At 43.1% G+C, this 13,397-nt stretch overlaps 1 protein-coding gene across 1 annotated transcript in view; it reads right to left on the reverse strand.

Annotated features, from left to right (window-relative positions):
* Positions 1-9,337, reverse strand: part of LOC116823623 (dehydrogenase/reductase SDR family member 12-like) — a 13,199-nt gene extending 3,862 nt beyond the window's left edge. The window contains exons 1-6 of the mRNA XM_032778301.2: positions 9,328-9,337; positions 7,832-7,852; positions 7,512-7,573; positions 6,545-6,649; positions 5,349-5,439; positions 4,037-4,174 (exon numbers count right to left, since the gene is read on the reverse strand). Of these exons, the coding sequence (XP_032634192.2) occupies positions 4,037-4,174; positions 5,349-5,439; positions 6,545-6,649; positions 7,512-7,573; positions 7,832-7,852; positions 9,328-9,337 (427 nt within the window). The remainder of the gene's footprint in view (positions 1-4,036; positions 4,175-5,348; positions 5,440-6,544; positions 6,650-7,511; positions 7,574-7,831; positions 7,853-9,327) is intronic.
* Between the last annotated feature and the right edge of the window lie 4,060 nt (positions 9,338-13,397).

Here is a 13,397-nt window from a genome sequence, read left to right on the forward strand (position 1 = left end):
ATTTTTCTGAGGTGAGGAAGACCAACATTTGTACACAGTATTCGAGATGTGGGCAATACATGGATTTATATAAGAGGGCAATAATAAATTTCAGTCTCATTCTCTGTCCCCTTTTTAAAATGATTCCTAACATCCTGTTTGCTTTTTTGACCGCCTCTGCACACTGCGTGGCAGCTTCAGAGAACTGTCCACGATGACTCCAAGATCTTTTTCCTGACTCGTTGTAGCTAAATTAGCCCCACTCATATTGTAATGTATAGTGGGGTTATTTTTTCCAATGTGGCACTACTTTACATTTATCCACATTAAACTTGATTGCCATTTTGTTGCCCAATCACTTAGTTTTGAGTGAGATTTTTGAAGTTCTTCAGTCTGCTTTGGTCTTAACTACTTCGAGCAGTTAGTATCATCTGCCAAAACTTTGCCACCTCACTGTTTTACCCTTTCTGCCAGATCATTATGAATAAATTTGAATGGATTGGTCCTAGGACTGGACCCCCTGGGGAACACACTAGTTCCTCTGATTCTGAGAATTTACCCAATTAAATTCCTACCCTTTGTCCTTGTCTTTTAACGAAGTTCTCAAATCCAGAAAGGACCTTCCTTTTAATCCATGACAGTTTCATTTACATAAGAGCTTTGGATGAGGGACCTTGTCAAAGGACTTTTACTGGAAATCTAAGTACACTATGTCCCCTGGATCCCCTTGTCCACATGTTTGTTGACCCCTCAAAGACTCTTAAGTAGATTAGTAAGATACTATTTCCCTTTACAGAAACATTAGACTATTGCTTAAACCATTGTTTTTTCTATGTGTCTGACAATTTATTCTTAACTATTGTTTTGCATAATTTGCGTCAGTACTGACATACGACTTACCCGGTCTGTAATTGCACGGAATACCTCTAGAGACCTTTTTAATGGTGTTACCGAGCTAACTTCCAGTCATTGGGTACGAAGCGATTTTAAAGACAGGTTACAATCTTAGTTAATAGTTCGCAACTTCACATTTGAGTTCTCTTTTAGAACTCTGGGTGAGTGCCGTCTGGTCCTAGGTGACTGTCATGTTGAGTTTATAATTAATTCCAAAACATACACTCTAGTGGGGACACTTCACATCTGTGCAGTATTTGAGCTTGCTGTCTTAGTTCCCGAGAGGCTATTTGACCACCCATAATAAAATACCCCCAACTGGATTAATATGCAGCTGTTCTGCTTCCATTGCCCTTCTACATTCTTTCACTTCCCCTTATTTGCTGATCAGTTTTTATATTAGAGCAAACCTTTTCAGCTTTTTTTTGCTGTGGAAGGGAAGGGGAGCTGGGATAGGCTTCCTAAGCTCAATAATTCCTTCCCGCTCTCTAATGAGACTTCAAGGCAGTGCACAGGCAGACAGGAAGCTGTTTCCCTCCATATGCTTTATGCTGGTCGAGAATACAGTTCCCAGGTATCCATGTAGCTAATGCTCTCAACATTTTTTCTTCCCCCCATAGTATTGATTTGCTGCAACCATAGGAAGTGTAAATGTGCCTCTTATTGTTTGGGTTCTAGTGCCAAGGCTAATGAACAGATGTAATGCTGTAATGTACACTGAGTTTGTTATGCTACTTCATAAGAAATGGCAATTTTTTCACCTTTCTGGAAATTCTCCTCTGAGGATATGAGCAGCCGCTGTGCTTCATGAAAATCTTTCCACTAGCGCTCAGAACAATGTTTTGCAGCTGAACTCTTGTCAAGGATGATGACAAACCTGTAGGCTCTCCACAGCTTTCCGCTTTATAGCATGGCTGCTATAAGCTATGGTGAAATAAAGTGGCTTTCTACGATCAACTGGGCCACTTCAGAAGTTGGACTCACCTAAACATATTCTAGCAATACTGAAGGAGAAATACTCCAATGCACAGTAAGTGATTTGAAGTTGCTTCAAAAGATTACTAACCATTACGTTAAGGCAAAGACCAAGCAGCGTCTCTGTGGGTGGTTGTAATTGCAGTTTTATCAGGAAAGAAATTTACGTACTGTTTTCTTGTATTATGGTGCTCTACTGGTATAGTTTGTGGTGGTCGACCTGAACCAGGAGCTCAGGTTCAACTGCAACCAGGGAAGGAAGTTTATTGTGCAAGTTTGGCTTACATTTGATGAGCCACCACAGTTTAAATTCTGCTTGATAAAAGGCTGAGTGCTTACAAGCTAATTCTATATGTGCTAATGCTTAAGCTCTGTATTTTAAGGATAAAATTAGCCCAATTGCATACTGTGGATTAGCTGACGCAGCTGCAAATCCCCATCCTGAAAACAAGGAAAGGCCAGTTTGTTTTGCTGGTTGAAACTGGGCAAACTCCACTTTGCAAATCACTGATATTGGTATGAGCTACACTAATGACTTAAATCAAGGCTAATTTGAAATGTTGAACAAGGACCTTCTTTTCTAATGTCTGGCTACAAGAAGAGTCTACATCTTATTATAAATCACTACTACAAGGACAGGCCTTTTGGGTACTAATTAAAAATGAAATTTCAGTGTATTCTGTTATTGGAGATAAAAAAAGTATAAAATTTTTTAAACGTACAGGTATTAATGATACGAAATCCACAAGGCGATTAACCTTGTTGGCACACAAAGAATCATTTGACACAGGTAAATGCATTGGAGGATGTTTTGGTCAAGAGACCACTTTGTGCTGGAGAGGGGAAAGGATTTACCTTTTTTTTTTTTTTTTTTTTTTTCCCCTTCATGTGGTCTCCTCACCTCAAAAAAGATATACTGGCACTAGAAAAGGTTCAGAAAAGGGCAACTGAAATGATTAGGGGTTTGGAGAGGGTCCCATATGGAGGAAAGATTAAAGAGGCTAGGACTCTTCAGCTTGGAAAAAGAGGAGACTAAAGGGGGATATGACAGAGGTATATAAAATCATGAGTGATGTGGAAAAAGTAGATAAGGAAAAGGTATTTACTTACTCCCATAATACAAGAATGAGGGCTGAAGCAAACAATAGAAATAAGAAGGAGGAAGAGAGATTAAGGATGAGGAAGAGGCACTACCCCTGCTCTGCAATGAGGCAGAACACGTGTGTGTGTTCCATTTTGTGCATGCACCACAGACAAATGATCCCATCTGAAAAGAAATTCCAGTCAGATTTATGGGCAGCTGATTCAAGTCTGTAGTTTACTGCTCTTGGGGGGTGGGGGACAGTAAAAATCTCCAACTTTTTAATTAAAAGCTTGACTAAGGGTGGATCTGGTACTTGTGGAGAGGAGGAGTCCAAACTTCCCAGATGCCCCAGACTGAGCGTACAGGTTGAAAGCAGGCCTTCGTCACACCCAGGAAGGGGGCTTTCCATGAAAAGGGGCCCCACCTCTGGCCTGTCTCCCACATCATAGATCTCCACTGCACTGAGAGCAGAGGTGTCACAAAACCACTCCCACTTGAGCACTTACTGCGTGAGCAGCAGAATGGGAATGTTCAAAGCCCTTTCCCACCCTCCTCTGCATTAAATTCCCCCACCACCACCTCCCATTCACCAACCCAGCTACACTTAGATTTCATCTCAGAGTCTGCATTGTTCACACTAACAATCCTGACCGCAAGTCCCCAACACAGATCTGCAGAAAGAGTGTGCGCGCACTGGCACCTGGGCACTGTTAATGTGAACAGGAGAAAAAGGGGAGACAAGTGCCCTCAAAATGAATGCAGCTCCTCTGTACAGAAGGCAAGAGTCCATCAGACATCTCTGCGGGCTCACTTAGCTTTGCCACGTCTCTGCCTAGTCATGTGCAGAGCCAACTTCAACCCAGATGTTTTATCCAATTATTGCCAGCTGGTCGAAAGGGCAGGACCAGCAAAATACCATCAGTTTGACTAGTTCTGTTAGTTTTGCAATACTGTGCTTGGCCTTTGGAGTTACACATTATAAACAATTGCAGGAATTATTTTAACCCTCAACCGCTCTGGCCCTTTGGCAAAGTCAACAGTTGTACAATCAGTGCAGTAACAGCACTCCTCCTTCAGTTTCAGTGTATGAAACTGCCACCTTACCTTGGAAGAACAGGCCGCTTGTTTGCTTAGCTGCTGCAGGTGAGACTGCCAGCCATACTACTGTATCGGCTCCCTGAGCCTCTGTGCGCAGTTTGTTCTTCATCTTTTCATAGAACTCTGGCATCGCTGATCTCACCGCTACAGTGAAGAATAATGAAAGGGTGTTGAGTCAATCAAGGCTTTTTGCTAAAAGAGTTTTTTAAAGGTTAAAATGGTAATAGTAGTGTGAAAAGCAGTGACCTTTTAAAATCAGGGAAAGGAGACACTATTGTCCCATGGATGGCAGAGTTACTATTGTGGGTGGGATGTTAGATTGCCAAAAGATGAACTGGACATTTCTCACTGTTTGGACTAAAGTGTACAGAGACAGTCAAAAGGCTGGGAGAATAAGAATCAAAAAGAGAGGTGTTCCCCAGTTCTGTTATTTGATCCTGTTCAAAGCTGACTGGATGCAGAACATGAGAAAACAAATGGTGGAAACATCTGGGGATTTAGTTCTTATTTTCATTGATTTTATGACTATGACTGCTAGAAATAATGAGATAGATTTTAACCAGTGTAGTCTTGAGTTATTTTATAAGCACATGGCAAAAAAGCAGACATGGAAAATAGTATTCCCTAAGCTATACACACTGCATTTAAACTGCTTAAGTGTAAAGTAACACATTGGGCAAGGAAAGATGAAGCCTATATTTTCAATTAGCAGAAAACTGCAGGAGGGTATGGAGAGTCACATGATCAGTGGGTGTTGGGGGAGCTCCCTATGTGGCAGGCCAGCCCCTAGATTTGTAAAGGGATATTTTGAAGCCTATTAAGAACCTGCATTCTACAGAGTGTAAAAGTAAAGGAAGGTGACTAGACAGTGTCCTTTGACCTAGGGTGGAAATCCTTCACCATGTATCTATCCCCTTAACAAGGCAGAATAAGCTGAAGTCCACTGGGGGGTTGAACTGCAGGGGTGGTGTGGGTGAGTAATACAAGATACTGAAGTGCACAGTTGGAACTGGTAGTTTCCAAGCTCAAAGCAGAAAGGGAGTGTGACATCACTGGGGGCCCAGATTCTGAAGCAAGAGTGTCGGGTGGGGGAGAACTGCAGGAGCGGGTCAGACTACAGTGCAGATCTGCATCCCCAGCTCCATCTGATCTCAGACTCCCTGTAAAACAGAACTGCAGAGGGTTCTAAAACAACCACTGTCCAGAAATTTAAACTGAACAGATAGGTGGACCTGTTATACAAATTTACAGTAATGTCATATTACAATTCAATTTTAGAGTAACACTGGAAGGGGTAAGTGCCCTCAGCAGACTGTACCTGGTGTATCTGCCCAGCCAGGATGCATGGCAGAGAAATGGATGTTTTTGTGCACTTTAGCCCATTGTTCTGTCAAGACTACTTGCTGTCTCTGGGATACAACAAAAAATGCCATACTGGAAAAGAGTAATGATCCATTTAGTCCGTTACCCTGTCTCCCAATAGCCAATCCCAAATGCTTCTAATACATCCATATCACCAGGTGGCAGACAATATAGAAAATACCTGTACCACTCATACACTGGGAAAAACAGCAATCCATTAGATAATGTTAGGCCTGGTCTACACTGGGGCTGGGAAGGGGTAATCTATCCAAGATACGCAACTTCAGCTACGAGAATAGCATAGCTGAAGTCAACGTATCTTAGATCGACTTAGATTTACTTACTTCATGTCCTCATGGCACGGGATCAACAGCCACGGCTCCCCCGTCGACTCCACTTCCGCCTCTCACCTTGGTGGAGTTCCGGAGTCGACGGAGAGCGCGTTTGATCTTTCGCGTCTAGATGAGACAAGATACATCGATCCCCGATAGATCGATCACTACCCACCGGATTGGCGGGTAGTGTAGACATACCCTCTGAGAGACAAGATGGGCGAGGTCATACCTTTTATCAGACCAAATTCTGCTGGTGAAAGAGACAAGCTTTCGAGCTACATAGAGCTCTTCAAGATAATGTCGTCAGACACCACTGTAGAGTGGTAAAGGCAACCTACGTACGCAGCAATAGGTATTAACTCTTGTTTGTTTGTCATTAAAGCTTTTTGCTAATGTAAGTTCAAGAAGGTTTCATTCACCAACTCCATTTTCTGCAGGCTAAATACAGGAGTAGAAATGGAATGAGAAAAAAACAAAAAACACTAATCCAGGCCAATTTTCCACTCAACCTCTTCTACAAAATTTTTGGTGTTGGGTGAAACTGAACACTCATATTGCTCTCACAAAGTGCAAGAATCACCCCCTCCTCAAGCTTCTCCGTAATCTTTACTGTAATATGCAACATTAATTTCAGTTTCAGCAGGAAATGAACTGTATTGATAAGAAATGTTGCATGCTGCACTATATCTAGTTTAGATGCAATGAAAAGAGCAAGCCCATGTCAATAGCCATCCGATTTGCAGCCTGTTTTAAAGGAAGCTGTATCACACAGTCTGATCCAAGTTATACGGTTTACTTTCAAATCTACATACTGTACCTTGTTTTGGGCATAGACCATTGTACCATCAAATGTTACATTTTCGGACTGCAAATCAGATACATCCAATTTCTGAACCAACATCCCTCCTGAAGAGACAATTATCTGTAATAAATGAAGTGAAGGTAAAAAGCCAATCCCCCACGTTCATTAAGATTGTCTTAAGGCCCACTAATGAAGTCACACTGCATGCAAGATTTTTCTGTTCTTCTCTCTTTACACTGTGCCTGTAGAAGAGGACCATCACACCTGTACCACAAAGCGTATCTGAAGAGCTGACAAAGGAAAGGTCAAAAATGGAGCAGATCCTCATTCAAAATGCTCTTTGCCCCACTATGGACCTGCTCATACTTTTATCCCAATCACTAATAAAGGGACAGAACAGGGATAGGCTTTTTAATTCACTGATCCAGGGCTAGCACTAGGAAAATCCAATCAATTTTTCTTATTTAGATACAGGCACATTAGAAAGCCTGATGTGCATTTCTAATCCCGGCAGGTAACAAGACAGCAAACCTTAAAATACAGGTGGCATCTCATTTATTAGAACATTTTTCAATTATTTTGTATAAATATTGAATGCTTCATAACACAATGTCCCCTTTTGCACCAAAGTCTAGAAGACAACTTTAACCCTACACTCCTGGTATAGGTGTTTTACTGTGCTGCAGGAGATAACAGTGTAGGGAAATAGCTATCTCTGAATAAGTTATCTTATCTACTTCACTGGCCACTGTAGCTCCCATACCATTTAGAAAGATGTTGCAAAACGGCAGGACAGAACTCAGATTTTGATGGACGACTACTATTTATAAGAGTTTAAGAGCGTGCTAGGCACATGACAGAGGGGTAACTAGTACCGGAGCTGCAAACATGTACACAATCAAAGAGGAAAGAGGCATTACCACAAAACACAAAAAGAGTGTAGTAACAACAACAGTTTTAAAAAGGAGCATTATAAACTCACAACTCTGGGATCATCTTCGTTTTCCAGCAAAGGCAGTAGAGCAGTTGTGAGAATGTATGTACCTAAAAGAAAGGAAAAACAAACATTTCACCAAAAACAAGTTCCTCCAAATTACCATGGCTACACTTGAGAGTTACAGCGCTGGTGGTGGCTTTACAGTGCTGTAACTTACTCCCCGTCCACACTGGCAAGGCACATACAGCGCTGTATCTCCCTGGCTACAGTGCTGGTTGTACTCCACATGGACGAGAGGAATAAAGAGAACAGCACTGGTGCTGCAGTGCCAGTGTAAACAGTGGTTAATCTACGTTGTAACTGACCTCTGGAATTTTCCCATAATGCTTTTAACTAAAGAACTCTCTGTGTTTTGTTGTGAACTCAGGGCTCCCAGAGCTGCTTATCTAAAACACAAACACAGCAATTGTTTGCTCCAACAGAGGCAGGTAGGGAATGTCCACAGCTAGTGTTTGCTTGAGGAGAGAAACCGTGGGAGCAGCTGCTTATCTGGTCTGAAGGCTATCTGCATTTGAGAGTGAATGAGAGAGGGGTGGGAAGGGGTCACAACTTGCAAGGCAGGAAGCTGACAGTGTCAGCTCCAAAAATCCACTCTCTCTCTCTCCCCCACACTCCCTGTCACACTCCGCCCCACCCAGGACCAGCGCTAGAGTTTTTCGCACCCTAGGCGCACAGCCATTTCACCGCCCCATGCGCCGCTCCTGCAGCTCCAGTGGAGCTGCCGCAGCCATTTCTGCAGAGCGTCCGTTGGTCCGCGGCTCAGGTGGAGCTGCCGCAGCCATACCTGTGGGAGGTCCGCCGCAGCCGCACGGGACCAGCGGACCGTCCGCAGGCACGACTGCAGCAGCTCCACCGGAGCCGCCTGCCACCCCCCCAGGAAAATGCCGCCCCCCCCGAAAATGGGTGATTGCCTAGTTCGCCTCAATGGAAGCACTGGCCTTGACCCCACCCCCCTCTTTTGAAAAGCACATTGCAGCCACCTGAATGCAGGGATAGCTGCCCATAATGCACCACTCCCAACACCGCTGCAAATGCTGCAAATGTGGCCACACTGCAGCGCTTTCCCTACACAGCTGCACGCAGACAGCTGTAACTCCCAGCACTGCACACCTGCAAGTGTAGCCAAACCCTGACTAATATGTAAAAACTCGCCATTTAGTAAAGAATCAAGAGTCTTAATGCTTCTCTGAATTGACAAATCATTAATAAAATGTATTCGTGTTCATCATTACAGAGTCATATTCAGAGTAGAAAGATTTTTAAAAAAGTCTTATATACAATATTAGACCGATAGCTACATTCTAGTCATAATGCTGAAGACAATACGGTTTACTAGGGAAAAAACATGCCAGAGAACTCTCAACTGTGGCAGACAGACATTTCTACTTTCTCCCCCTAAAATAACTTAAATACCCAAATTCCAATTACTGCAATTGAGTATTATGCAGAAAACAGCCTGCTCATTTACAATGAGGGGGAGTGTGTGTCTCTGTCTGTCTGCACCTGTTGAGGTTGCCTGACATTTCCTATTAGAAAATTCTGCTTTTAGTTGCTGATAAGTTTGCCAAATTTTAAGTGTTTGGCATTTACAATCTTAAGTGCCTGCCTCAGGCTGGGATGTTTTTCTTTGTTCCCCCCACCTGAAGACAGTTCAGCTGTTTCCAAGAAAAAAAAGTAGGGAAAAACATGTTTTGCCAAGTTTAAATTCTGGAACTTTTTATTTGAGAGGCAATAGTGCCCTAATGCTTCAAAGCAGGAACTTCAAATTTGGCAGTGAGCGGCCTGTGAGTTGAGGACTTGCCTTTTGCCATCTCTGAAAATCTACCCAAATATGGAGAAGTTAAATGCTTTCATTTGGCAGGGGGGAGGGAGGGGGAAGGCAGGAGAGAGAAAGGGTTAGGAATCACAGCTTGCAAATGCTCAGACAACACTTGCGAGACCACAGCTAAAATCTCCAATATTCCATCCTCAGTGGGCAGCATGCTCCAGCCTGTATCTGAGCAGGTCTTTCCCTGCAGCTCTGGGCTGCTGGAGGCCATGTCAGAAACAGGGACCTAAACTGAGAGTAGGGAGCCTGTCTCTCAACCCTCCACATGGTTGATACCCAGGCAGTAAAGAGGGAGTTGGGCAGAATCAGCTTCAATGCAGAGAGCTGATAAGCAATGGACTGGGGGAGGAGGAACGGCAACGGCAAGAGAATTAAATTAGGACCAGGAACCTAGGCCAGAGGAATCCAGGACTGGGGGTTTTGGCAAAGGAGGGGGAAGACAGACAGACTAGCTGGGCAAGAGGAATGGATGAAAATCATGGCGACTGGGACCAGCAGCAGCCCAAGCCATTTTGCTAGCCAGGGCGGTAACGTTTTTGGCATCCCCTGCCCAACAGGTAAGCCAAAAAGAGTGGCTGGCCAAAGTAGAGCAAAGACAGAGTGGAGCAAAAATATGAATACAGAAAACACCCCAGCATCACACCATTTCAGTGGCCTCTGGAAGTTTGATACCCAGGACGCCCACCCTGCTCGCCTGGCCCTAGACCCACCCTGACTGGAACTGTAGAGATGAGGACACTGGGATGAGGAGCAAAAGGCAGGGAAGAGTGGGACAGGGACCAGGCAGAAGAGTCTGTGCTTACTGGAACACCCCCCCCTCCAGAGCCTGGAATGGAACCCAAGATTCCCAGCTGCTGTTAGCAAATATTGTGAAACCCATTGGCAAAGTGTCTCATCCCACTTTGGAGCTGGTCCATGTAGAGGACAAATACTGCTACCAGTTATTCCTAATTGTTAGAAACTGTAGATCCACCTCACAAACTAGATGAACCAGGTGAGTGTCAATATGATGCAATGTGGAGTTTGTTTTGTTTTCTGTTTGATTTTTTAAAAGATGAAAGTTACACACAAAAACTACATTGAAAGAATATTAGGTTGTAAAGACAAGCATTCAAAATTGTTTATTCCCTAAACTGAAAGTGTTACAATACTGTAACTAGAGCAAGCTCCAGGCCCCAGCGCGCCAAGTGCGTGCTTGGGGTGGCACACCGCGGGGGGCACTCTGCCGGTTGCCAGGAGGGCGGCAGGCGGCTCCGGTGGACCTCCCGCCGGCGTGCCTGCAGAGGGTCCACTGGTCCCGTGGCTCCGGTAGAGCATCCGCAGGCATGCCTGCGGGAGGTCCATCGGAGCCGCGGGACTGGTGAGCAGCAGAGCCCCCCCGCGGCATGCCACCGTGCTTAGGGTGGCAAAATTCCTAGATCCCGCCCTGACTAACTGTTTGCTTAGTCTACACTTAGCCATTTAAGCCAAACAAAACCCTGTACCCCACCATGCCCTTCAATGGCAGACCTGGACTTTGTATCAATTAAGAGTTACAGCACCCCCAGAACAGCCGTTACAACTAAGGCTATGTCTTCACTACCAACGTGGCTGTGTAGTCACGGCAGCAGTGCTGGGAGAGAACCGACGATGTAAAAAAAGTAAAACAAAAAACACACACACACCCCTACAAGGGGAGCACTCCCAGCGCTTGGACCACGGCTCCCAGTGATGGTGCACTGTCTACACATGGCACTTCGCAGCGCTGAATCTTGCATTGCCCAGGGGTGTGTTTTTTCACAGCCCTGAGCAAAAAAGTTTCAGTGCTGTAAAGTGCCCGTGTAGACAAGGCCTAACCCTGGTTCTTCAGTTCTATGAAAATAAACAATTTTCACATGAATTAGTGAGGCCACATTTTTTCACTATTTATATAGACAAACATGTTTCTTTGCAAATCAATGATCTCAACATTTGTGGATGAAAGGTTGCAATACAGCACATTGATCAACGTGTTACAGAATTTTAAAGTATTACATTGCACTTCAGCAATCTGCTCAGTACCCTTGTCCATCCATAACAGATCTAACTTTCCCTATACTCATTTGGACCCTCATGAATAATTAGAGCACACAATAAAAATAAATTAAGTGAATGTACATTGACTGAGTTAGCACAGTCTCTCTTGAGCAAAAAGTACAAGCAGAAGCTGTGGTCAGTAAGGAAGAATGTCACAAAAGAGAATTTATGTCTCTGCTGCGGCTGGAAGACTGAAAAACAACAGCAAAGCAAGATCTCTTGATTGTCACCCAATGAGGTAAACAGAGCTCTAATACAACCCACAGTCCTGGTTTAAACTTTCATTTTGATAGGGACTCCGCAAATTCAAAAGAAGATCAAAGTTGGATAAACTGACTTCATTCCCAAAATCCTGAGGTGCAGCACACCTGCCAACACTTAATTTAGTTGTCTGCAGAATCAATTTGCATTTTTACAGATGGTAGGTTTTTGTTTACAAGTTCTGAAGAGGTGCAAAGATGAAGAGGAATGTTGTTCACCATTCAAGGCCTTCAGTCCAGCAAGTGTTTTTAGCCTTTGAGAGAAACAAATCCTGAAGGCTAGAGAAATGATTGCGACAAAGGGCTGGCTCACACAAGTTTTAATAATAAACCCACTCAAACCCTAATTTATCTTCCTCCAGTTTAAGAGGAGAATTTAATATGAGAATTAAGTAAACAAAGCACAAAAAAGGTAGAGATCATAGTCTGCAAAAACAGAAATTGAGTTGTTGTTCCGTTGTGCATTTCCTTTGAGGTAAGGTGTGAAGAAGTTTTTGCTCCAGGTGTCATTAGGCAGATGCTGCTGCATAAACACACTGATGGGAATGGTCAGGCCTCAAAAGACTCCGATCTTCAGCCATTGCTACTAATTCCCTGGGGACTGGTGTCCCAAGCCTAATTATCTGGATGCCAATTACTCTGCACTTTAAGATAGAAGTATGGTGGATAATATTCACTCCAGCTGGCACAGACTGCTTTGTTAAGAGACATAACTCACCCCCAAGTAATTAAAACAAGGAATAAAGATTATGTGGTGCATCTTCTAGTTGAAGTCTCCACTATTTAAAACCCACACCTTTAAAAAAAAAAAAAATTCTTATACAGCTTGATTTATGTACAAACACAAAAGGCCAAGCTAGTCTACAAAATTCAGCTAAAATCAAATAGGGTTTTGTTACACAATTGCATGCTATAGGGCAAATATTTTACAGTTGTAGACAGGCTACAGCCTTTATTGACAGCAATATAGATGTAAAATTTCCATTAAGTGATTGGGGGTGGGAGGAGAAAAGTGAATATAATGGGAATAAAAGTTATGCTGCCTTGCAAAATAGTATTACAAATCACAACAGTAGTGAAAAAAAATGAGGGGAAAACATCTCCCCCCTTAAATATTTAGTACATTACTTTCTCCACAGAGAAATAACTGCTAGAATTTCATAGTTTGGTGGAACAGAATTAGAAAGATTGATCAAGATTTCCACCATTAAGAAAAAGCAAGGTGAAATTTCTGAAACTTAACTGAGTTGACTGTGCACTTTCTTAATAAATATTAACTCCCCATCTATTATGTTTTCTTTAAAAAAAGCCAATACCCAAATATACAAATAACCCTCAGACTTCTCCATACAGGCACAGGGGAAATAGACACAAAACCCAACTGAACTTGGTAAATATATAATATATAAACAATAGCAAGAACTATAGGAATTAATCATTCATTAAGAGAAATGAGGAAAAATACTGAACAAGCCAAAAATGATTATTAAGAAAAAGTACACCACACAGGTTTTTAAGTGAAATGTAGATGGTGAACAGAAAATGCAATGTGTGGACTTCAGAAAAGATGACTTTGACTCCCTCAGGGAACTGATGGGCAGGATCCCCTGGGAAAATAACATGAGGGGGAAAAGAGTTCATTAGAGCTGGCTGTATTTTAAAGAATCCTTATTGAGGTTGCAGGAAAAAACCATCCCGATGTGTAGAAAGAACAGTAAATATGGCAGG

Source organism: Chelonoidis abingdonii, chromosome 1, assembly GCF_003597395.2.
Source record: "Chelonoidis abingdonii isolate Lonesome George chromosome 1, CheloAbing_2.0, whole genome shotgun sequence".
NCBI classification, from domain to species: domain Eukaryota; kingdom Metazoa; phylum Chordata; order Testudines; family Testudinidae; genus Chelonoidis; species Chelonoidis abingdonii.